A 25,805-nucleotide genomic window follows, 5' to 3' on the forward strand; every position below is an offset into this window, starting at 1 on the left:
AAATGAGTTTCACATGGGATCAGATATCTCTGTGGGAAACCCTCTGCTTTTAATTTAAGGTAAACTAATAGCTTCATTTATTTGTAATTAGAAAAAAAAATAAAATAATAATGTCCTGCTTTTAAACTGTATCATGCTATCCACTTTCTACTGGCAGCTCACTCTTCAATAGTTCATGAATTTTAATTCATCTCGGTGGTTAGGCCAATCCCCCAGTTGTATGAAGCGACAGAGAGTTTTAGTCAAATTGAATTACCCTTTCTGTGTTTCACTGGTCTCACCCCCTACCGTCCTCATTTCCCTCATTCTCCTCCTCCTCCCTTGCTTTTCTCTTTCCTTTCATTTTACCCTTCCTCTGCTTCCTTATTTTACCCACCCCTTACAACTTCCTTATTTTCTTCAGAGACTGCCTCTAGACAGCAGTAAGTTGTATGTCTGTGTTTTAACTCTGGTTGCCCCTAGCAAATGTAAATGACTTTGGTACTTGATGTTTGAAGAGAAAAGATGAAGAAAAAAATCCCTAAGTGCAAAATCAAACAGATAAGAGGCAGGAATTTTCACTTTGCTGGGGAATGTGTGTCTTGACATGCACTGCCTTTTATGTTTTCCTTTCAAAGTAGTCAAGGACAGTTAGTTTTGGAGGTATTCTAATCCTGAATGTTAAGGATTCATTTATGGGTTTCCATTTCTGTGACATAAAGTCTTTTTTATGAGCAATCTTATAGAAGGAGAAAAGACGTTGCTATAACTTCCACACTAAACCAACCTGATGTGTACTGATTGGCCCTCGTGTTATCACCCACCCCCATATGTGTGGCCCTGCACTCTGGAAATAGTCAACAGAGTGACTGTACATACATAAGCAACCAGCCACGGTCGCATAATAAAAAAAAAAACCTGCTAGAGAGGAAATATCTCACATGCCAGGAAGTTGGTTGCTCAGTGTGTTTGGGGCTATACAACCACATGACCCGCATTACACCAAGTCATTCAAATGACCTCTGAGGTGTTATCTCCAAAAGGCAAACATGGCAGCAATATCGCCCCCTCCTCCTTGCCAAGGATGCCAGAAAATATCTGACTTTGCAAAGATGCGGTCTCGCTGCATCTGCAAATTCACATTTTCAAGGTCAAATGTTGCATCGAGAATATGGGAGATAATGGTGTTACAATAAATTATGGGAATGCATCCCTTGCACAGTTCCGGATGAATAAATCGATGGTTGAACGGTCCTCAGTGATAAAAGTAGGGACAAGCTAGCATGTAGCAGAGATTTAGAAAAAGCAGCCCCAACACAAGGGAAAAGATTTGTTAGGAGTTGAGGTTAAAGGTACGGCGAGAAAAAGATTAACATTTAGAGTAAGGAATCTAAAGGGTTCAGAGGTTAGAGTCTGTCTTGTGATCCCTCATAAGAGTCTGTTTTTAACTTTCTGTGTGGAGCACCTTGTCCTTCTCTGACCTGGATCATCAGCAGTAAACCCATTAGAAAGAGAACACCAGATGACAAATACCCCAGGATCATGCTGAGTATTCATCTGCCACATTTGTCTGTGTGACAAAGCATTTCCTGCTGGCAGGGAGGGTCATCTTACAGGGTTACCATGCATGTGGCCAATGGATGTGTACAGTACATAACTCAAAATCAACTCTCTTGATCTCATTCACGGTGTCCATCATCTGTTAGGACGGAGAGAACAACCATGCTCGGACACATCCATCCACAGAATCCCACAGAGGCTTAATTGACATTGTCTGGAGGGAGACACTGGCCTCTATTTCTTCCCAGCGTGCGTCTAAGCCCTGAGACAAGCGACTGTACATTGACAAGTGGATAAAACTCCATAACTTAACCAGAGAGACTGGACACCCCTGGCAATCTCTTTGTTGTGTCTAAAAATAGTGGCTCCCAACAGACTCTCTTGGAAAAAAAGCAGAGGCACACTTCATTATTTCATTATACCCCCCCCACCCCTCTCTGATTTACATGCACACCAGAGGAAGAGTCATTTTTATCCGAGCGTCATGGCAGTGGCGAGGAGCTGTGTACTGATCCCCAACAGAATGGCAAGACGCGAAAACAAGCCAGAGATTCCACTCAGTGCATCAAACCCTCGGGAGGGAGACATGATCTCATGTTATCCATGTTTCCCCTGAAGCATTAAGGCATGTATGCATCATGTCAATGAGACCTGGAAACTAGGAAACTCAGCCTTATTGCTCACCGTGTTAAATAATGTATCAAGGAGCTGAATGTGTTTAATTTGAGACGAATCCAGGATTCAGTGTTGCATCATCTTTTCTGATGCACTCAGTGTCATTCACTCAGTGCTTTATTTTCCCTATATGTTATGCATACTAGAGTACTTAGATGCATTTGCATATCCCCAAAGAAACTATGAATAATTCTTAACTCATCTTTTTGCATTGACTCACTGACAGTGCTCTACATTACTTCGCACTTCCATTGATAGTTGCCATTGAACTATTTATGACCTCAGCAACTCTCCCTTTGTGCAGTCAGCACCCATAGCGAGTACAGAGCAATATTGGACACATGAGTAGCGGCATGCTGTGCACCATTCATCGATTACATGATTTCAGGCCAACTGAGGCGTAAAAATATGAGTCTTGTGGCTCATATTTGCAAGAGCCGGTTGCACCCAGAGAATAACGTGTAGGAAGAAATACACTTTTTTTCTACACAAACGCAATTTGTGGTGTTGAAACTACCAGAAAATTTAATGACCTTATGTCATTTAAGGAGGGGACAACATGTTTTCTTGCACCTCCCACGAATGTAAGGCACTAAAAAAAGGGCCTGTTCTCACAGGTGTATTTAATCATCCCGACACTCTTCCCAAACACGTTATCAATGACCAATGTTTGCATTGAGGAGGAATCCCACAAAAGACTCCCAGAGGATTTGCAGACATCGGTCGATTGCGAGTCACCGAGGGGGTCAAACAAATGTGGTGCGCCTGGGTGACCTTAATCACTTCCAGGTTCATCCAGGCTCGGATTTCACTTGTGTGCCTTATTTCAGGTCACTGCCTCAAAGTCAAAGTAGGGCACAGTCATTATCTGAGGGAGCATAACACAATCATCCACACAATACAATAAGGTCGGCACAATTCACTGAAGTGCTGTCCATTACCTCTGGGCTTGAACACATGTGCTCCATCACGAGCAGCGCCTGTCTATAAGTGTGGAGCATAGGTAATATATGTAGCGAATTTGTCCGTAATACATGTGCAATTCTCCTGGATGCGTGGCTCTATCTCTTTTGCCCGAAAAAGAGAATGTAACCCCAATCATGGCAAAACACAGGCAGGGAAAAAAATGATTTGGAGAGAACATAGTGGAAATGCGAGAGAATAGTCTGCATGCATGGGCTCTTAAAAATAAGTGAGAAAGAAGAAAAAAAAGAAAAGTAGGTGATTACGGGCAGATGGGATTGAGGTATTCTGATCCTCTGAAATATTTTAATCACATTGGATTGGCTACGTTCTCTTTTTGTGGAGAGGCAGACCTAAAACCAAAATGACTGTGAAAGCGGTCAGATTCTTGTCTCATTGGTTTTAGCTTGTAAAAATTGGTGGAGAAACTGCAATACCCTGTCGGGAGAGACTGCAAATGAAGTCAGTTCGTTTTTTAAAAAAGTTACTCTTAAAACCGAGACATAACTGCAAAGGGGTGTAAAAAAAAAGAAAAAAGAAGGTGAGGGGGGAGTACCAAGGGGTGGTGAAAAGCACCAATTTCCCTCAAAATTCATGGCGCAGCGTGATGTGAAGCCATATCACTTCATAATGACTGTGTGACCAGTCAAGCAACAAAGACCTCTGCAACAAAAAACTGTCAAAATGACATGTAATAATCTGTCTGACTGATCTTGGGAATGAGTTGCTGCTCTTTTTGAAGACTGCATGCACATAAATTCTTTATGACCATCAGTGAATATCACACGCATTATTTAAGAAGCCTCTTCAAAATATCCCTGATTCTATTATCCTTTCATGTTTTGAGCCCGAGCTATACTTTAACTTTATTGTGGAATATGATCCAGGGCTATATAACTATATTTTACACTACGCCCTGCTGTACATTAAAAGCATCTCGTTATTCAGGTAAAGGTGTTAAGATATGCAGAGCTGCTCCTGATGGAGAAAAGTGATTAGTTGAAACTTTGCTAATGGCTTCAAGATGTTTCTGTGCAAGCTGTCAAACAGTGTCCTAATGTTGGTACAGGTATGGATCGGGCCATCACAATGAGCTGCAAAGTGTGTGTTACCACTAATTGGCATTAGCTTTTTGTGGTTCACCATCTATTATTCTCTGATAGCGGTGCTATGCATACGCCTTTGGTGACATGCAACCAGTTTTCACACACATCCAAAGCTCGTGACATGCCGTGTATTTGTAATATGAAGAAGCACTTACATAGCCCAGCTCTGATGACATGAAAAAATGAAATTACTGCATTAATCATCGCAAGTACGACACAAAGATATCAAGCTGCGGATGTAGTTCCAATTATAACGTAAAAACGTCCGTGGCTCTCATACAAACTGCTTCAAATGCAATCAGATATTCACATTTCCCTCAAATGCTCGTTGCGGAGTATTTTTCAAGCATTCACTTTGAACCCTCTCGCTTGTCACTGGATGAAGTGGGAGCACAGAGAGGAAAAATCAGCATGTTATTGTGTATGTGTGGATTAACTTTGCACTGTGTACATGTCTGAGCAGGATGCATTTGGGGCCTCTGCTTGTCTTCTGTGTTACTGCCCCAGATTGAGCTTGACAGCTATGCACAATATCCTGTTACAGATCACAACTGCACAGACAGAGAAAGAAGGAAAAAGCATCAAATGCTTTGTTTAAGGAGCCCTCCCGTACGTGCAAAACCTTTCCACAGTCATCCTACTTATGTCATGCGAAGCTCTAATTAGTTAATGGGCTGATCTCATTAGAGGAATGCTTTTGATGCAGGTGTCCAGTCCGGGTTGAGAAGATTGCCAGAGGCATAAGGTTAGAGAGGTGGGCTTAGGAAACGAATATAAACGACTTAATGGCTTATATCTAGTCATGCTTACACACTGTATGGGATCAGAAGTATTGCACTGTCGCATTCATAAAAATCTTGTAGTTGTTACAGTGACATGTCACGCAGTCGACTTGTAAGTAAGAGTTGTCTCGACGTCTATTGTGATTTCAATTGTGACTGAAAGAAGAGGAAATCTTTCTTCCTTTTTTTTTGCTTTAAACATAGAAGAGGATGGGCTTGCCTCAGTCTGCAGTCAGAAGAGGTCAGCACACTCACTGTTCAGCCCTGAAGTGTTACATTTACCCCGGAGAAGATTTCCGGGTTTGTAGTGTGTGTGTGTCATCACACTGAGGAACAGGCAGCTTCAAAAACAAGCACTTATGGAGATATCACTCACGGGATGGCTTCTCATGGCTGGATATGGTGTGTCCACTGCGCCGGAGCGGGGGGTGTTTGAAATGCAGCGATTAGCGCAGTGTCCAGTTAATTTTAACAGGGTTTGCAATGGGACTAATCAGGAATTAAGAGTCGGCATCTACTTTAAACCGCCTTCTTTACGCATTCGTGGGGGGATACCGTCAGGATGGAAAAAGGCAATTGTCTGCGGTTTCCCGATTATCCCCTGCAAAAGCCTATAATCTGTCTGAAAGTACTTAAAGAGTCAAGCAGCAAAATAAACAACATTGATTATCATCCCACTGTTCTTTTTTTTTTTTTTTTTTTCCGAAGTGGACCATGCAGAGAGGGAGGGGGGGGTTGGAGGCTAAGGTTGCGCCTTCCCCCATCAGCGCCATCTGCTTGGGCAAATGTTAAGGCAGGCTAAATACCCCCTGAGTCTTCTGTTCAAACCAGATTATCAGCTATTCTAAGAAGGCGGACGAGCATCTTATCATCTCCCAATCTCTTTTACAAAAGCAAATCAAGAATTCAGAACGAGGATTACCAGGATTAGGGAGGACACAGACATGGCCCTCCTTGGACAATGTCTTAAGTTGTTGCCTTTCAGTCTGGCTACCTTCAGCTTGCAAACATGCAACGGCTGCATCCTGTTGTGACATTGTCCTTCACCCCGCTTAGTGCTCTTGAGCTAAAACATCACTTCGAGGAAGGGGTCGCATTTGTGATATATGGAATGCAGTTAACACTTTGCCAAACAAACCATCTAATATAGCACCGCGCTGTTCAAATGCATTTATTTCTGACTGCTGAGAACTGAACTCATTTGGTTACAGAGCTCAGTTACACTCCCTCTGCAAAGACCCTCAGCTTTACACAACATTGACAGCATCACAGAGTGTTGAACAATGACCCACAGTGGGACATGGCTAGGTCTGAAAACTGCATTTATTAGCCTCAACAGCATGATAGATTGCTGGACAGGTTTTCCACTGTATGCTTCAAAGTGAATAAAATGAGGAACAAAATTTCAATGCAAACAACCTCTATGTGGCTGTAGTTTAGCTGCAAATGTCCACAGAATGCAGATGCACCGGTGACCTGGTGGCTAAAATGATGAATAAATGTCGCTTTCTCTTTACTGCATTTGTTTTTGTGTTCAGGCAGGGATTAGTGTTAAATCTACATGGGCAGGACTAAGGTTGTAACCTTGTGATTACTTCAAAGAGGGGTGGGGTGGGGAGGGGAATGGGGAGAGTGGGTGTCTCTGAAAGAATCATGTAACACTCACTTATCCCCATGTTACAACTGTAGTAAAAAATATATACAGCAAAACAATCAAGCACTGATAAAGCCACGCCAAAGCACCAGCAACTACATCTCCGAAACCTTTGTGTGGGTATCAACCGTGAGGGCATTTTTAATCCTACACGGACAATCATGGTGGATTTCTCTACCTGTGTTATTCGAGGGCAGACGGAGACACGCTAACTGTCTTGCAGGCACGCCATCAACCCTTATGCTCCTTGCACACTATCAGCAACTACTGTTTTAGATCACACTTTTAACAAGGAACAAACAATTGTACAAGCAATCGATGTTCCTCAGATCCCCGCTCCACAGTCACACCTCGTTTAATCAACAGAATTGTTTTCAATGAAAACAATCTCCGGGCTGTGGAGCTACTCAGTGTCTCAGAAAGAACCACTCGGCGGGCTTCCACACTGATTTGATTGTTGCACACACAAAGGTAGCTAGACCACCGCAGCTATGGGGATGATTGAATTATTCAGTTTGGCAGAGATTTGGCAACAATTGTGTGGAGTGTTGCCTTGAGTGGAGTGCAACAGAAAGACAGCATCTTCTTGTTTCCTGCACCACTGCACAGCACATGCATAAATAGCCCCTGCTTAGACAGTCAGTCAGCATCGCTTCAGGAAAACTTCACATCATAGCCCTAACATGCTCGCTGCTTGGCTAATTGACCCACACCTCCCCATGGACAATAAATGATAAATACAAGGCATTTATAGTGCTGATTTTTGAACATTTCAATGAGAGGCATGGTTTTTAGAGGTAGTACAAAATCCCAAAATACAAGTGCCATCTCTGAGGCAGCTTAATATAATTGATGTCACCATTAAAATCATACATTTGTGTTAGAATTTCTCATCTGAATTGAATATTTTAACTGTTTTCACATGTGAACTAGCACGTTAACATGTGAAGAGAAAATAATTGCACGTGTGAACTATATTTATGTTATATGATATTACATTTTTTTTACACATAAGACTGAAAATATACTCACTGAAATTGACAGTTTTCACATTTGAATTAAACACCTTCATAAGAGCTTTTTTGGACACGTGGAAACAAAACATGGCACATGTTATCACCTGAAATTTGCTTCTTCACATGTGAATTCCACATTGTCACATGGGATTAGCTTTTTTCACTTCTAAAAGATCTAAAATTTCAACATGCGAAAATAAATTGACGCCACATGTGCACTGGACATTTTCACGAGTGATTAGCTTTGTACAAATAAGACATTTCCTCAATAAAATGTACAGTTTTCACATTTGAATTACACACGTTCAGATGAGATTGGCTTTTTTTGGACGTGTGGATTAGAATTTTCACACGTGGAAACAAAACATGGCGCAGGAAATCACATGAAATTTCCTTCTTCACATGTGAATGCCACATTTTCACACATTGTCACATGCGATTGGCCATTCGAAGCGAAGTTTTAACATGCAAAAACAAATTAATGTCACGTGAACATTTACACAAACTTTTTGACAAACGAAATTTACATTTCCAAATGTGAATTACATATGTTCATAAGTGATTGGCATTTCTTCCACATGTGACTTAAATTTTAACATGTGAAAGTAATTTAATGCCATATGTGAACTGAACATTTTCACAAGTGATTGTTTTTTTAACATATGAATGACAATTTCCACACAAGAAAATGCACATTTTCAGATATGAATTACATACATTCATATGTGATTGGCTTTTCTCACATGTGGAACAAGTTCTGGTTGAGGTAATAACAAAATCCATCCAGGCTTTCAATCACTGTTCTCCTTCCATACAATTATTGAGAAATCTCACAAATTGCCCCTGCTGCATTAAGTCATCTGAGTGATGACTCAGTGCAAATCTCTTTTAAAAATCTTGCTGAGGCAGCAACTACTGTAGCTTTTGTTTTAAACAATCTGTAATCTTGAATTGTCATTCTATACTGCTGCAGCGGATGACTGTGATCTCAGCGGAAAATGAGTGAGTGACTTGTAAAATCAATGTAATGTGAACAGAATATGGGTTTTGCCATCTTGATAGCTCCGTCGCAATGTTATCTGCATGAATAACGAACATGTTCTGGTTTTATTTTACATTTATCAGAAGGGAAAAATTGATATTAGGGTACCGAGGTACTGAGGTACTGATTGCACTGATTGCATTGTCAAGGTTGTGGAAAGTCACCGGGCAAGGCATGTGTGCTTTATTCAGAATGACAAACTTTATATGTGGTTTCTGATTCATCTTCATTTCATTTTCATAACTGATAATAAACATGTGCTTGATTGCAGAACATCTAAAAGGTTTTTTATTACTGGAAACTGCTGCATAAATGAAGTTTTACTGAAGAAGCCTCATAGCCATGCTGTGGATGGTAAAGTAAAGAAAGCGGAACAAAGAAGAGGATGAAGTTAATGAAGTCAATATGGATAGCCACACCACCACAGCACAATGCATTGCTGCATGTGTGTGCACACTCCGTGTGTGTTTGTGTGTGTGTGTGTGTTGTATTTGTCGCTCCATCCGCAGACATATTATTGCATTAAATGTAATCAAATGTACTACATTCAGCCGGCTTCCTGGCCTGTTAGATGTAATTGAATACTGCTTCTTCATAAATCATGAATCAATATGTCAGCAAAGAAACTCGGGAGACACTTCACCCTCAGTGACATACTGTAATACAACCGTTGGGACAACCTTTAAAAGACATTTTATAGATGATAAAAATCACTGGGAATACACTCAATGTGAGCTGACCGAGATCACAATGCTGAGTGCCGTAACAACTGCACATCTCTGTGGGAACAGAGAGCAACGACAGAGTGGTCCAAAGACACATCAAAGACAATTTCTGTTATAAACCAGACCGGTAACTCCTGTTTCCACTAAGTCTTCTCCCCCCCCATCTCTTCGTTCTCACCTTTGACTTTGCACTCGGAAGCAGAGGAAAATCCATTTATCGCCTACTCTATCTCCATGCACAAATGTTAAGACTCATTAATGCTGTGGCTTTGTTGGAGATTGTTTTTTTTTTTTATTATTTATTTATTTGTGGCTCATTTGAAATCATTTCATTACCTAATTATGCGTAACAGGAAATATCAAATCATAATTTATCTAGCTCAAAGAGATACAACTACCTTATGATCTACCCAAGCTCTGTTTTTTTTGTTTTTTTGAAAGTTAGAACGAGACATTTAGCAGGTTTACATTCATCTATTAATAGAAAGCTGACATTTCTGCACTCTCTATATGCGGATGTTCTACTTGAGTGTGCACCATTTTCTCAAATCACAGAGGACACTTTCCCCGAGGGAACTGATTAGCTCTTCTTCAGTTTTAAAATATGAAGCAACTTTGATAAGCAATTAAACATTTTCTGTTGTCTCGACGCTGGCTTTGTTTTATGCCTTTCAAGTCTGTATTTTTGGATCAAATCCGCATAAACACCACATAACACAATGTTAGAGCGGCGGTTATTGTACCCTCTAGCATCAGTCTCCCTCTCAGATGTGTAAAAGCCTGTGTTTGTGCACTACTGTACATCATAATAGCAGGGTTATCATTATCAAATCATCATTATCAGCTCTCATGGAAGAGAAACGTAAAAAAATAAAAAGTTGTGTTGTTCCAAATAAAGCTTCTGCTCTGCTGTTTTCTGTCTGTGCACTTCAAAGGATGTGCGCCCACCGAATTTCCATAACTTTTTATCTGTAATCTGTTCCTAATGAGCGATGTATATCTAAACCATTTCTTCACTTCTTCCTCCTAGTAAAGTGCTATAGTGTTGCAAAAAATGGAGAAGAAAGGAGGAAAGGGCAGTTTTTCTATGGCTGAAATGAGCCAATTAATGGTGTCCAAACCAACACAGCCACACATACTCGTACAGGGCACAGCCTGTTTGACATCCACTGTATGCTGCTGGCTGTATATGAGAAAAACAAATGATTGTTCTACAGCATGTGCTTTGCCTCATTTTTTAGTCTTACTGTTCTCTCGAAGCAGATACAGTGGAGTGTGCAGAAAACTGTGATGCAGAACTAATATTGAATGCTCAAAAACAATGAATAAGAAGAGTCGTCAAAATATGCAATACAATGCAAAAGACTTTAATAAATTTCAGAAGCGCACACATACATAAACAAAACATTTACAGTTTTCTCCACACTGGCAAATCAAAGTCAATTACAAAGATCATGTAAGGTGCATATTGTACTTCACATTGAATAAAAGTGAGGTTGTCTGTCTCCCTTACAAGGACAAAAAGCCCTCCCCATGTATGAGTATTTTTTTTTCTTTTCCCCAAAGATCAGGCAAATCTAATCATTACACAGTGCTAGGATGCTATGTATACTTCATACTGTGGCTCCTACGCAGTAGTGAATACATTTGATACCATAATTACATGAATATACCTCCTTCGATAATAACAACCTGCCTCACAGAGAGGCAACACACATAAAATTAAAAGCTTTAAAATAGACATAGTCGGTAGAACCATGACATATCGAGACTGGACCTAAATCACAAAAGGCTTCCGGTCCTTGCAATAATTTCATTAAACTATATATAGTCTCTCACAAGAGGGGAGAACAGCCTCTGGTCCAGTCCATCTGCACATTTCCAAATGAATACACAGGCTATGTCCATTTTAATGACTCTAATTCTATGGTTATATGTATGTACTGTAGGCCTTACCTATCAAAGCAGTCTTTAGCTTACCAATTAACAGGACTATTGAACAACAATGCTGCTAACCCATCAAGCCAGTTACTGGTGTATACTGTAGAAATTATTCTAGTCAGGACAAACTGTACCATTATGATTCTAAATGTGTAGAAACAGTAGAAGCAAAATGATGCTCTGAACAAAATGCCTAGGAAGTCGTAAGTGCACCATAGTGGATTTTCTGTCAAATGTTAACTTATTGCTGTTTTCAAACTGAAGCCTGGATTACCTTTTCATTTTGGTGTTTTATGTTCTTCTTGTCAGAAAATTTATTTTGTCAGTGTGAATAAGTGCACAAAGTCAAGCCATTTTTTGCTTTAAGCCCACCAACTCATATTAAAGACTGCCTGAGGATTATTGTTCTTTTTTTTTTTTTTTTTTTTTTTTTTACTTCATCATCCGGTGTCATTTTAATGTGGATCTCATAGGTTAAATCACTTCCGAATTGGAAGCAACACACAAAAGGTTAGGCTTAGTGCTCTTCAAATCTGCCCTACATAAACAGCTTTTGATTATAACCCCAGCAGTTAGTCCCCTGTGATTGTGGCTTAGCTTGACGTATTAAACTTGTCCTACCATTCCTCCCAGTGTAATAACAGCATGGCGATCAGTAGCACGCTTGTAAAGCTCTACGAAATGCGGGTCGTATTGTGGGGCCATGCATGCCACACTCTTCACTAACAAATGCTATCAGTGGCATCAAAAGTGGGACGGAAAAGTTGACAGAAAAGGTACACTGTGATGTGGGCTCAATACTAATGTAAGCCTACAGGTTGTAGACCTTGCAGCATAAATACATTATAAGTCATTAGTTCCATGAGCAAGCCCACAAAGAGCAAATGATACAAAAATCAGAAAGTAAGAAAATAAAATGGCCCCCAGGCAGTTTTGAAAACAAGGCAAAGAAATTGAATCAATAAATATAAACACCATCAACTCTGTGATAGATATACATACATACATATAAACATACTTTACAGATCTACTGACTGTATTTGACACCTATTTTACAGAGTGGGTGCTGGAGTGGGACATTTTTCGAGGCGGGTTCAGGGCATACAGTATCATCCTCACTGACACAGGTACAGTAAGTTATAGCATAGGACTCAATAAAGCATTTCAAACTTCCAACAGGTTCACAGGAGGAGCTTTGTCAAGATTCAGGCAGGCAACATGAAGCGTCTCTCTTTTTCTGAGATTTTTTTTTTCTCCCCCCTCCAAGTTCATCTTTTTCTCTCGATTGTATGAAGAGGTGGGGTTTGAGGCTGTAGAGACAATAAAGTACTTGTTTCACCTCTTCAGTTCTCACCTTCCTTCTTTCCTCCCTCTGCCCTCTCTCTCTCTCTTTTCTCTCTTTTTCTCGCTTTAGGTAGTGGGAGCTAGAGATTGATTTTAATCCTGTGGGAGCGAGCTGTACCTGTGCCACAGAGTGTGCCATAGTGTGGTGGTTTCAGAGCCGTCTCCTGAAATATAGAGAGACAGACAGATATAGGGAGATTGTAGTTACAATATCATCGAGCTCTGAGCAGCCTAAGCTGTAGCCTTATCAGTGCGAGGCTACACCCAACACTGAATAAAAAATCTCTGAAGAGAGTGTAGAAGATAAAAAAAAAAGCATTCTTCAAGGCACGGCTGGCAATCAAGTCATTATCTTGTCAGGTTTCCTTGAAGAATGCTACAAGTGTCACAAGCTTGTGCATTTTTCCTGTACTTATCAGAGCATGCAATCTTATCCAATTATCACTCCCAATTTGTCTTTTTGTCTCCCACCACACTAGTGCAGCACTCTTCATTTCCCCTCAAAAAGCCATTTGGATCAATTTAGGCCCACTCTTTCTTTCGGACCCTTGCCAGTGGGTCATCTGATATGTACAGAATATGACATTTTGCTGTCCCTAGAAAGGTTAGCAACACATCTGCCAATATCTGAATCAGGAGGAATCTGGCCTGGTAGTGCTTACATTAGCAAGGCACAGTGATTACAGATGCAATGACTCAACAGAAATAAAAACAAAACAGAAAAGAAAAGAACAATGATAATAAAATAAAATGAAATAAAGCCACAATCAGTCGCTCAGATTTAATACTGCCATCAGATTTGATTAATGAGACTACTTAGCCTTTTAAAATCATGGCTTCTACCCCTGGCTATGCACCCACTGCTAGTCAGCACAAGCGCTTTGTCATCAGACCATAGGTGGCTCGTGTAGATGGTCCGTATCGTTACCCACACAAATAAATGGCGATATGCAAAATGTTTTTTCACTGCTGCCCTCGTTATCCAATGCATTTATAATATCATCTTTTTCTGTAAAGATAATACCATAAATTGCATTATAAATAAGGCATAAGAACAGCACTTATGGTCTAAGGGATGTTTAATCAAACTGTAATGCATGCGATACTACAGAAACACTTAAAGCAGCTTCTCCTATATTGAGTCACAGGAGGTTATTTTCGTTGAGGAGTGACCCTACAAGCTGCACAGGCCCAGAATTATGTGCCAAACAAAAGAATGTATTAGCCTTTTTTATTCCCTGCATATTCATGGTGATGTCTGAGATCACTCAGGCAGGGTGGTACTCATTTGATCTGCCTCCGCTAAAGCACATGCTCTCACAAGAGTTCCTCATCACTGGAGGCAGATTGACCTCTAATAACACGGGGTAGGGGTTAAAAGAAAATGATGAGATGCGTAAAAAACTGAGAAGAGGAGGGAGGGGATGAAGTGCCTGCAAATATGGCTCTCGCTGTATAATGAAGCCATATGGTGGCACAAATCTGTAGTCTCTGAAGTATTTTTACAAGCTTTGCTCTTTATCAGCTACATCTGTAAAGTCCCTGAAAACATTTCAGTGACCTTAAACCATAATCATCTCCTCCCGCGTCCCCTCTCCATTGTTATTCCATGGGTGGGCATTTTGTCTTTGCTTTATTTTCAGCTGCTTTAGGTGTGTGGGAGAGTGTGGGGCAACGAGAGATCAGTGTAAAGCACCATCTGTCACTTTGATGAACAAAAAGGAAAATATACGACAACCTGCCTGTGATCTTTTGCCTTTGGACCTCTGGTATTAGGCTCAAGAGAGGCTGGATAGCTAGCACTGAAAGACCAAATATAGCTTTTGTTGTACTAGTCACACTCAAAATCATATCCTCCAATTCTGGAGTGCTCAAATATTCTCTTTTTACCTCCTCAGGTAAAAGCACCCACAACACCTTTTTTGTTTTAAAGAGTGCTGTTTTTAAGTGTTCTTCCTCTGACTTTGAAAATAGATTTTGCACAAAGATGGAATCAAGCAAAGATGAAACTATTATCTGACAAACAGGACAGCTGCACATCTACTGTCCCATCGCTTCGAATCCTGACGACGTGACTCACCCGAGGATAGTACGTGGCATCGCTGATCATCTTAAAGGATGGCTGCCTTTTTTCATCTTTCTTATCAGCCTCATTCGAAACCTAATTACAGTGATTTTAATCATACTGTATTACGAGTGATTAACCCTTTAGTGCATTTAATTAACCTTTGCAGCCACCGATTCTCATCAGGCAAAGCTTCATGCCATTTTTTTCTATGACACAGGCTTTAAATAAGCACACTTAAAACTGGTGGGAAATCTAATGTCTAAAGTGGGAGGCATCACTTGTCAGTTGCTCAAGGGGACAGGAGAATTTTGATCTATTATCAGCTTAACATCTCTGAAGATACGGTTGGTGAGTGGAACCAATGAGGGCAGATTTTTCTTGATTATATTCAAATTCTGGGAGTATGTGACGGCAAATATAAGGATGTCATACGGATTCACTTGAACCTGACCTCTCTCAGATGAATGAACAAATAAAGCTCAGAAATAATCTGATACAAAAAAGAACCGGAAAGATTTGGAGGGACGTTGTCTAATCATATATTCATCGATTTTAAATTATTCTGACAAAAATACTCCACTCTGATCAGCAACATAAGTGAAAATCAATTTGAATCCTTGAGGCATAAAATTCATGACGGATAATAATTCTGAATTGTGGAACACAGTCTGAATATTTCTGCATATTTCAGGGCAGTCACTATCAGTAACACGGAAAAATCATCCTGACAACTCGTCAGTGTGTCGTATAAACACATTATGAATTAAATCTTTGGTACCAAGGGCATGTAGTAGGCTTATGTATAATGTACCACGGCAGAGCATAGCTTTTAACTAGGGTTTTAAATAAAAGGTGGTTGAAGGCAAAGACTATCAAATCTGTGTGGGTGTCTTCATAAATTATCCGAAGCACAATACTTTGCGGGATCAACAGTCATTTACCAAAACTATGCCATAAGGAATTTTAATGCTTGCTAGATGTCACACAGAGGCGCACTGGGAGCGAAAAAAAGGCAGAAATGAACCAAAGCAATATGAGGCTAGACACAAACAAAAGCAAGCACCTCATCAAACAAAATCAATTATTGATGCAATATCATGAAATTGACCCAGAATTGGATGAATGGCAGTTGTGATAATTATGATCAAAACAGTAACAAAAATGAAAGCCAACGCAACCAAGCAACAACCAAACCCGCAAGAAATCTTAAAAAAAAAAAGAAAAATGGAAAAAATAAAGCAACAAAAATGATTGAAAAAGCCAGCAAATTCAACTGAATATGTGACACAAGTGAAAACTATGAGTACACACATCATCATGAGTAAATTGCTACCCCGTGCGCAGACTAGTCAGCCTTGATTAGTTCCATTGTGCTTGTGATAGCAGGTCAAACATGAACATGTACATACTCTGTCATGTGTTAGGGATACAAAGATTGCAGCCTCTAACACGAGCTACAACGCATCACAGTGGCAAACCATTGTTGTGATGCCATTACATCCTCTCCTATGTGAGCTAATTTAAAGACTGTAAAGAATGTGTATCTACATATGTCATTTATAACAATAATTGGGGTCATTAAAATAGAGCATTTATGGGCTAAATGCAACGTCGACCAGGCAGGCTTTTTTATGGACTACTGTTCCCTTGGTGTTTAAGTATATTGGTCTAAAGGCTCTGCGTCACCTTGATCCCTGTGACCCCCTCCCCCGCCCCGGAGCAGTACTCAGTCTTCCCCACAGCGCTCGGCTCTGGCTGTCAGCACAGAGCAAGGCCACCTCTCCTTACCTCTGATTTACATTTATTTCCCTCGCCAGCTTTTATTTATTGGGGCACTTCGCATTTGGCACATATCTCTTAGGGAATCATAAGCCCTTTGCTGTACCTTGGCATTCAAATGAGCTTCTCTCCCACAAAGCCTCACTGGCACAGTTAAGGCAGCACTTAATATTTTGAGGACAGAAGCAACAAAAAGTGGGATTATTTATCAAGTTGTTTTAGCACGTCAGGAGAACAATTTTTTTTGTTTTGTGCCATTACCTTCACACTTTTTTGCTTAAATGAATACCTGATGAATTGCCACTCTGGCTGTCATATTTATTTTGTGCTCGCCATGTTTAAACATGTCAGTCAAATAGATTAGCACACAGCATCATTCGCCCTTGACCTTAAATACATCAGGAGAGAGTTCAATCATTGCCGCCTATCCCAGGCTCTTCTAAATCAGGCTACATCGCCACCAACCACTCACACTGAAGTTTTAAATAGCTAGCCATCCTAATTGCACTGCTGCCATTACTCAAGCTTTTGAATATGAAATTAACCTGCACGTGTATTTTTGTAAATGATTATGCAATTATGGATGCTTATGAAGGCGGGTGAATACATGAATTAATAACAATCCGTACAGTGAAAGGTTTGCTGTATTAATGGCAACAATTAATGTTTTATTCTTTCGTTTCATTGCAAGTCTCGAGCACACCCGTTTTAAGTGCAAATGACATTCATGTAGACATGGTCATGGTCTGTGTGGGAAAATCCCCTGCCTCCATGCTGCCACCCTCCCCCTTTCACATCACCTACCATGGGACAGCAAGGGGAGTGTGAGTGGGGACTAGTGTGGGTGGGTTTAAAAAGGAAGTCATGAATTACCTGTCGGGTGGTGATTTGCCCTGCAGTCTTGAATCCCCCCTGACAGCTGCACTCTGAGACACTGTAGGGGTCGGAGCTAGTCGATGAGCACTTGGAGAGTGAGTCACAGCCCACCACGAACGTGTTGTCCAATGGGAGCTCCTGGATCACATGGTGTTTCTTTGGGGCCACTGGAGTCTCCGGTTTGATTTGAAATGTAGGCTGAGGGGACGCTGACTTGTAATGCTTGGCTAAATCTGGGCTGTCGGGTTTGAAGGTTGTGGGCGTGGTGGCCCAGTTGTACTTCCCCATGGTTTGCTCCTCTAACTCCACAGGGAGATCCAGTGTACCATTAACATGCTCATGGGTTGGGTCGTCAGGCTTGGATTCATCTATGGTTACAAAGTTCAGCAGGAGGCTCTTTGGGGATCGCTTCTTTCTCTTCTTCTTCTTCTTGATCTGACGGTTGTCTTGGTTGGGTGATACCCACTCGCCACTCTGCTTGCCCTTCTGTACCACTTTGTGTCTGGGTGTCTGCCGGCAGCGCACCAAGGCAGTCACAAATATCACCAAGATGACAGTCATGGTCCCTGCTATGATAGCTATGACAACAATCACATATCCGTTGGCTTGAGGAGTTACCTCACTGTCCCCTATGTTACGGTCCAATGGTGTCTCCATACTTTTTCGCAGCTGCTCTTGAATAAAGGTAGCGTTTGACACAGTGTCATTGACAAACAAGTGAATGAGTGCAATAGCATGTAATGACTCAGGCTGGCCTAGATCTTTGACCTTGACTACCAGCCTATGCAGCCCCTGATCAGCTGCCACTATTTTCTCCTGCAGTGTTATGTTACCCGTTGTTTTGTCGATGGCGAAGAGACCTCGAGGGGAGACCCTAGATGTGATGATGATGCTGCTGATAATACTGTACTGCAGCTCAGCATTCATACCTGTGTCATTGTCAATGGCAAACACTCTGGTGACCACAGCGCCAGGGGTGGTGGTGGTTCGCACTAGGTCATATGAGTAATTGGAGGATGGGATGACGAACACAGGGCGATTGTCATTCACGTCAACTACATTGATGGTGACCTTGGCGTAGGAGGAGCTTGGAGGTTGCCCTCCATCAACTGCCTTGACCATAAATGTGTAAGAGCTTTGCTGCTCCCTATCAAAGGTGATATTGGGCTTGATCACACCAGTTTGGGGGTCGATGATGAAATTATCTTTCCCGTTCAAAATAGACAGCGTTATAACAGCATTATCTCCCGCATCTGAGTCCGTCACTGTGATTAACCCGACAGTTCCATAGAGAGGCAGGTTCTCAGGCACATAGAAGTTGTACTCAGGGTGTGTGAAAGCCGGGCTGTTGTCATTAAGGTCCTGGACGATTAGCCTGACAGTGACATTGCTCTGCAGGGACGTGGAGCCATTGTCCCTCGCTATGACAGTGAATGAGTACCTCTCCTGCTTCTCTCTGTCCAGTCGTTTGCCAACAGAGAGGATTCCTGACCGTCTGTCTATGTTAAACCCATCAGGCGCATCAGGGCCAAGAGTATAAATAATCTCAGCATTATGTCCGCTGTCTGCGTCAGTGGCGCTGATTTTTATTAACTGTGTAGAGGGGTCATTGTTCTCTGGTATGGAAAGTTGGATTTCCGGCTGGGGGAAGATGGGCGCATTGTCGTTCTCATCCTTGATTTTAATTAAAACCATAGCTGAAGTGTTCAAAGGAGGCGTCCCCCTATCCGAGGCCACTATCTTAATTGCATATTCTCGAGTCGACTCATAATCTAGGGGGGCAGCTGTCTCTAGTAAAAATTGATCATTAAAGACAGGCTTCAACCGAAAAGGAACATCATGGTCAGTGTAGCAAGCTACTTTGCCATAAAGATCTGCATCCTTGTCAGTAACAGTAATTAGGGCTATTTTGGTGTTGAGAGGTGCATTCTCAGACAGAAGAACAGTCCCATTAACCAGGTTGATAATGTAGCGAGTGTCTATGGTGGGAACATTGTCATTAACGTCTGTTACATTAACAATCACTGTGGCTCTGGAGGGGGTGGAGCTGCCATCGCTGGCAAGAACGATTAGTTTATGAACAGGAGTTACCTCCCTGTCTAGTGGCTGCTTCACAGTGATCAGTCCTGTAGAGCTATCGATGGCAAAGTGACGTTTGGTTGAGGCAGAGATCTGGTTGCTGAAGGCGAAGTGGATCTGTGCGTTGGAACCCAGGTCTGCGTCCGTGGCGTGAAGCTGAGCGACCGACGTCCCCATGGGGGCATTCTCTGGGACTGTGACCTCCAGCTCACTGTCCTTGAAGATGGGACGATTGTCGTTGACATCAGAGATGGTGACCTGGAGAATGGCAGTGCTGGACTTGGGAGGGTTGCCACCATCCTCAACCTTTATCTTCATGACGAAGGTGTCCTTCTGCTCGCGATCCAGGTTCTGCTGAACGATAAGCTGCGGCCACTTGTCGCCTTCAGGAGTCTCAATGATGTCTAAGCCAAACTCGCTGACACTCTGCGAAGACAAGATGACATTTTGAGTTATGTTTATTCTGTTTAGTATTCACAACATTCAAAAGAGAAAACCACACACACTGTTTAAACACAGATGCTTTGACTGTTGTTTTGATTGTTGTTTTGATTGCGCTTTCAGTTTTTCTTTATATGATTTGAGGATCTAAGGTTTGAGGGTGACATGATGTGCAAATTGTAAAGCCGTGACTGACACATCCGCGAGTGAGAATATCAAAATTTCACAAATAGAAGTACAGATTGCTCTAGTGATGCATAAAATGTTCTATGCTGTAGCATCCTTTTTGATCTTAGATTGTAGATTTTTCAGTTGTCTCAAAAAGCCAAACAGCTTGTCGAGGTATTTCCTCAGGTTACTCAGGTTCATTTGTAACCCTTCTTAGAATCAGGCTTTTAGACAGTGATGAATGTCAAGAGCAAATTAAACGGCCCAGGAAATTCTTAAACAAGGCAGCTGGTTCTTGGCTCTGCTCCACTCATCTCGGTTGGGTAGCAGTAAATCAAATGCATTTGAAAACATCACTAGCTTGTTTTAAATGCTATGCTATGCAGTACAGGCCACAGAAAAATGTGTGTTTACTAATCCTTTTAAAAATGACCAATCATTGTAATAAACAAATCCAATCAAATCCACCCCTCCTTGCAGCTACTGCTTGAAGGGGTTTCATTTAGCTCTTTAGCCTCCTCATCAGATTTCCTCTGCCTCCACTAAAATGAGATTGCACTCTATCTTCCTATCTTGTGTCAAGGTAGAATATAGCAGGCAGCCTTGCGACTTTTCAGCTTCATAATTGAAGACAGACAGCATGAATTTGAGACACACCAATAAGCTTCCATTTTAAATACACTGCCAGACCAGATCACTATAGATTAAGAGGAGGGAGTGAACAATCCTGCATATTAGAAAGCCTTTTTGCTCAAGAAGGAGCTAAATCTAGGCAAAAGTAAAGCCGGAGGAAAATGAAAACAAATGCATAAGTAATCCCCATGAGAAACCAGAGGAACTGGCACTGGCTGTTAAGAGTAATTGCCTTCCACCCAAAAAAAATCAGCACTGATATTTACAATTTCTGATGGGGTATGGTATGGATACAGGCATGTTTTCAAATTAGAAGAGAGTGGAGGGTAAGGGTGGACCAGAGATGGAGCGAGACAAGTGACAGAAAAAGGAGAGAAAGAGAGAGTAGGGGGAGGAAATAAGAAGAAGATCAAGCCCATGAATGAGCTGCATGCACATTATGAAACAAAGAAGCCCTTTGAAGCTCTTTCAGTCAGAAGCAGTTTCATGGTAAAACAAGAAAAAGCATCCTCTTTAAAGAGATAAGCTTCATGCTGCACATAATGTTGGAAGAGATTACTCTGTCTAGGCACAGCTATCAAATGAGATTAAGATATATACATTCTCCTCGTTCAAGGAAGGAACATTTCAACCAAATTGTGAGCACAAGAGTCCTCAGTATGTTTTAAAACCTAGAACCGTCCTTGTGCCAACACAGCCGAGACAAGGAAACGTGCAGCTGCAGCATGTAAATTATTGTGTACAGTGAAAAACTGCTTGCCGAGGGAATGTTGTCAACATGTCAGTGATTGACAGAACTACTTAAACCAGCCAACGCTGCAGCAGTGATCTTTCAGACCTTATTTTGTGATCCTTCTGGCAAGCAGAAATCACATAGGGATAAGAGGACATGGCGTATAAAAATATGTGAGGAAATGTAGAGATACTGCCTTATGGATGAACTGTGCCGCAGCTTTATGCACGTTGCACAACTATTTCTGTCGTAACTGAAAGGTCCAAAGCAACATTCCTTGGGCTCTATTGCTAAGCACTACTCCATCCGCACAAAGCTCCTCAATCCTCAGTTGTTTGAATAGTTCACAGATTCGGCACAGTAGCTGAGTATCTGCACACTGATATTTGGCAAAGCCTGATGTTAATAGTAGGATGTTGAGTTAGGATGTGTCAAAGGGAATGCTGCACAATGATTTATGAGCCAGCATTTCCTCCATGCTTTTGTCTTGGTTTCACACAATTTTACAACTGACAAGACAGCACTCAGTGCATTTCAATAAGTTGAAGAGAGCTATCTCTCAGGCTGTGCATCCTCCTGAATGCAAAATTAGTCTGGTGGATTGTGATAAGATCTAGGGCAGGCTAAGAAAAGGCCAAATACTAGCATGAATCACTCACTGGAAACCCTAAGGCTGAGTGAGAAGGACAAAGCTGTCTAAACAGCTAAGTGCGCACATTATACCGTGCCTCACTCTTTCACCACACTGTATAGGTATGCGTCGTCTTGAGCTCGGATGATTCGCCATTCATTCCACATTGCAGGGCCACAGGTCTCTGCAGTGATGAGAGAGGGATCGGAGCGATGTATATGTGGGATGTGCGAGGTACACAATCTAATCAGAGTTGGCTTATTTAAATGAAAATGATTGAGGGACACTGACAGAAGCAGAGGTGGCTGATGATGAGGGAAGGATGACTCTGAACCCTGTTCTGCAGACAGGCGCCTCAGATTATCAGTGGATGCATCTTTCAGTCAAGTTGATGACCTTATTAAAACTAAGAGGAGACTGAGATTGGGCTGTGAATATATCAGGAGGACTCTAGTCACGGTGATGCCCATGGATGGGGCTAACTGGGGAGGGCTATTCATCATAAGCTATAGCACCTCTTTATAATGCTGATAGAAACTCCCTCTCTCTCTGCCTCCCTGCCTCCCTCTCTCTCTTTCTCTCATTCCTCCCTCCTGTCTCTCCATACCTCATACACTCCTGCCCCTGGCAATGATCTCATGCATATAATTAAGACAAAAGAAGCTGGGAATTGTTTGTCTCTTTTTGTCAACCCCTGGAAGAGGATGATGTGTCAAAATAGGATGCTAATGAAAACTGGAAATGCTTGACAGTGAGCTCTCTGCCCAAAAGTCCTATTCACTGCCTATAGGCACCATGCAATGCATTAATCAAATTTCTCTTGCTGCTTGGGAATGGAGCTTGAATAAATTTTGCATCTTCACATGCAAAGTTAGAATCAGTTTAGAATAAAATTATTCAAGCTCCTACTTGGAGCACCGACAAAAAGACCACTCCATCCACTTAAAAATCTTAGGTATATTTGGGATAGTCATGTTGTAACCAAGTGGAGCGAAAAGTACCCCAGGAAAAACCTAGGTAGGTGGCAAAAGGTTAAGTCTAAGAGCCCTCCAGATCGCCCAACCAAAATACAGACACCCACTTCATCATCCAGTTTGCCAGTGTGGCATAGCCCAGCCAGCAGCAGAACATTGATCTACATGAAATGACTTGAACAAGACGCCCACCTTCAATGTGTCTGAAGATGCTGACTAAGATGCAACTCGGGCTAATGTAGCGTGTGACACTGTAAAATCATATATCACTGGAGTGAGGTAAGGAAAGGGGGCAATAGTTTTGAAGAGTCAAAATCCCAAACAGCAGAATCTCCTTTAGCCTCGAGTGTGAGTGAGTTATCCTGTGAATATGTAAACTGATCAAATCTGCTTTCATGGGAGATCCACCTCCATCCATGCATGTGATTGCTTTCTCTGACCTTGACCATTTCTTAGGACGCCTCCCCTGCAGTTCAGGTGACGTAACACGCCGCTGCACTACACTGATGGCAGAGTTTCACTCAAACTGTGATTACCGCCTATTATGTGCGGGGCTGGAGCACTGTGTAGGATGGAATTACCCGTTGTCCCTCATAGCTTTGGAAAAGGACAAAGCTGTACAGAAAAAGGCTACCACACTTCTTTCATTTGTTCTGTATGTTGACAACTGAGGCATGCTACATGTGGAGTGGCGTACCACTGAGTGTTGCTCACTGTGATACACAATGGTAGCAATTTCAGCTCCGTGCCCTACACAACACAAGAAAACTGGGCAAACTATCATTCTGAGGGAGCTTCTGAGACAAATCTCGCAGGACCATACAAAGATAGTCCAAGGGTGGCTTAGCAGCCAGGAGCTATTCTAGGAAGTGCTTGCACATTCCTTCCCCACTAAACCCTTGGCTTTCTACTGCACTCCTAAAATAAAAGATACCAAAGGTTGAAAAATGTTCTTGCTCTTTTAATGCTCCTCCCTGTGTTTTACTCATATGGAATCTGGAACACAAGGAAATTAATCTCGAGTACAATAAGAACATAATGAGAAGAACTGAATCAGGGACGCAGTGCCGAGGATGCTCAAAGAAGAATTTCCTGCGAGAGATAATCCGACCACAGTCTAGGCGAGGATTTAAGAAAGCTTTATATTGTGAAAAGGGCAAAAAAATGATTGCAGATGATCATCATAATGAGCAGAACATTTGGTTGGTGATTTTCCAGGCATAAACAATTCAGGACATTGCGCTGGAGAGGCCTTGGCAGTGGGACTCTTTAAAAATGCAAATTGGTATTCAAAGCAGACACGGACAGCAACGATTCTGTTCATTCCAAGCCAGTGTTAACTTCATCTGAGACACAAGATGGACTTGTCATTTCTGTCTCGCACCGTGCTCTCAAATCCTGTAACCTCCCTTTATTTATTTTGTTTAGGTTTTCCTCCAGAGTGCTTGCATCTCCCTCTTTAATTACACTCCATTTGTAAGAGCTCATGTCATCTCCAATATTCATCTATCCACAAAGCACCGAGTGTTGTCTAGACTATAAATGAAGAATGCATGATATTATCCTACATTTCAAGATTTAGGGCTGACTCCATTAGGCTACAGAGAATATTGCACCGCAGTTTAATAAAGCATCAATTAGATGATGAAGAAAAGCTTTTCCTAGTTCTGCATGAGACACCGATTAACATAATATAGTACATTCCCTCTCCCTTGCTTGGATCTACTGGCACATGTAACCTGTTGCTGGAAATTGGACATGCAGTAAATGCTGTGTGTGCACTTTCCGCTGCGTGTTCTCTGATATTACTGTACATGGTGAAAACTTCCCCTTCTTTACAGCCTTCTCTCATAATGAAATAAAGCATATGGACATATTAATGGCTGGTGTAAAAGATTGCAGGCTTCATGACATATTCAGCTTTATGAAAAAGTAGGTCATATTTTCAACAAGTCAAAATTAATTTCCTATATGGCTGTACACCGCGGCACTAAAGCTCTATAGTAATACAGCAGGTTTACAGCAGGGGCTACAATGCAGAATCTCAATCATATCGCATTAGAAACACATGGGATGAAAAATCTGGCAAAAGAAAACGTTGGGAGAACTTCCTGATTAAAAATAGCCAACTAATCAGACTTGGTATAGACAGGTGGCATGCTGCAGGCATAGCAGCGTGTCAGACATTCATCAATAATATGTGTGCTGACTAATAATATTCTGCTTGCACCGGAGACAGTCATCCATTAGATCATTTGAAAAGACGATTCATTTCCTACTTTCTATCCGGTTTTATCTCTTTTTAAGTGTTTCTCCTCGATGGATTGCTACATGGTCTTTGTTTCATCAAAGGTAGAGACGTAATTGTTCTGGACCTATTCATTTTGCTAACGTTAAACCTGAAGACTGCACCAATATCATGAGGCTTCAGGCCCCGAATCTTTCAATATCTTTCACTCAGTCGCTATTGTGCTAAATTAATTTGTACAAGATGGCTTTTAGTTTAGCCGAGAGATTGCAGATATACTGTAATAGCTTCTATCAACTTCAGTTTTAGTGGAGTGAATCTGTACTTAGAAATTCAGCTCGGATGTTTGTCATTATTAATTATTTAATCACAGCTGACAATTCACCAA

At 41.5% G+C, this 25,805-nt stretch overlaps 1 protein-coding gene across 1 annotated transcript in view; it reads right to left on the minus strand.

Moving 5' to 3' along the window:
- Positions 1–25,805, minus strand: part of pcdh11 (protocadherin 11) — a 127,641-nt gene that overhangs the window by 100,374 nt on the left and 1,462 nt on the right. Inside the window, exon 2 of the mRNA XM_073486559.1 lies at positions 17,508–20,015. Coding sequence (XP_073342660.1) covers positions 17,508–20,015 — 2,508 coding nt within the window. The remainder of the gene's footprint in view (positions 1–17,507; positions 20,016–25,805) is intronic.

Source organism: Pagrus major, chromosome 18, assembly GCF_040436345.1.
Source record: "Pagrus major chromosome 18, Pma_NU_1.0".
Classification (NCBI taxonomy): domain Eukaryota; kingdom Metazoa; phylum Chordata; class Actinopteri; order Spariformes; family Sparidae; genus Pagrus; species Pagrus major.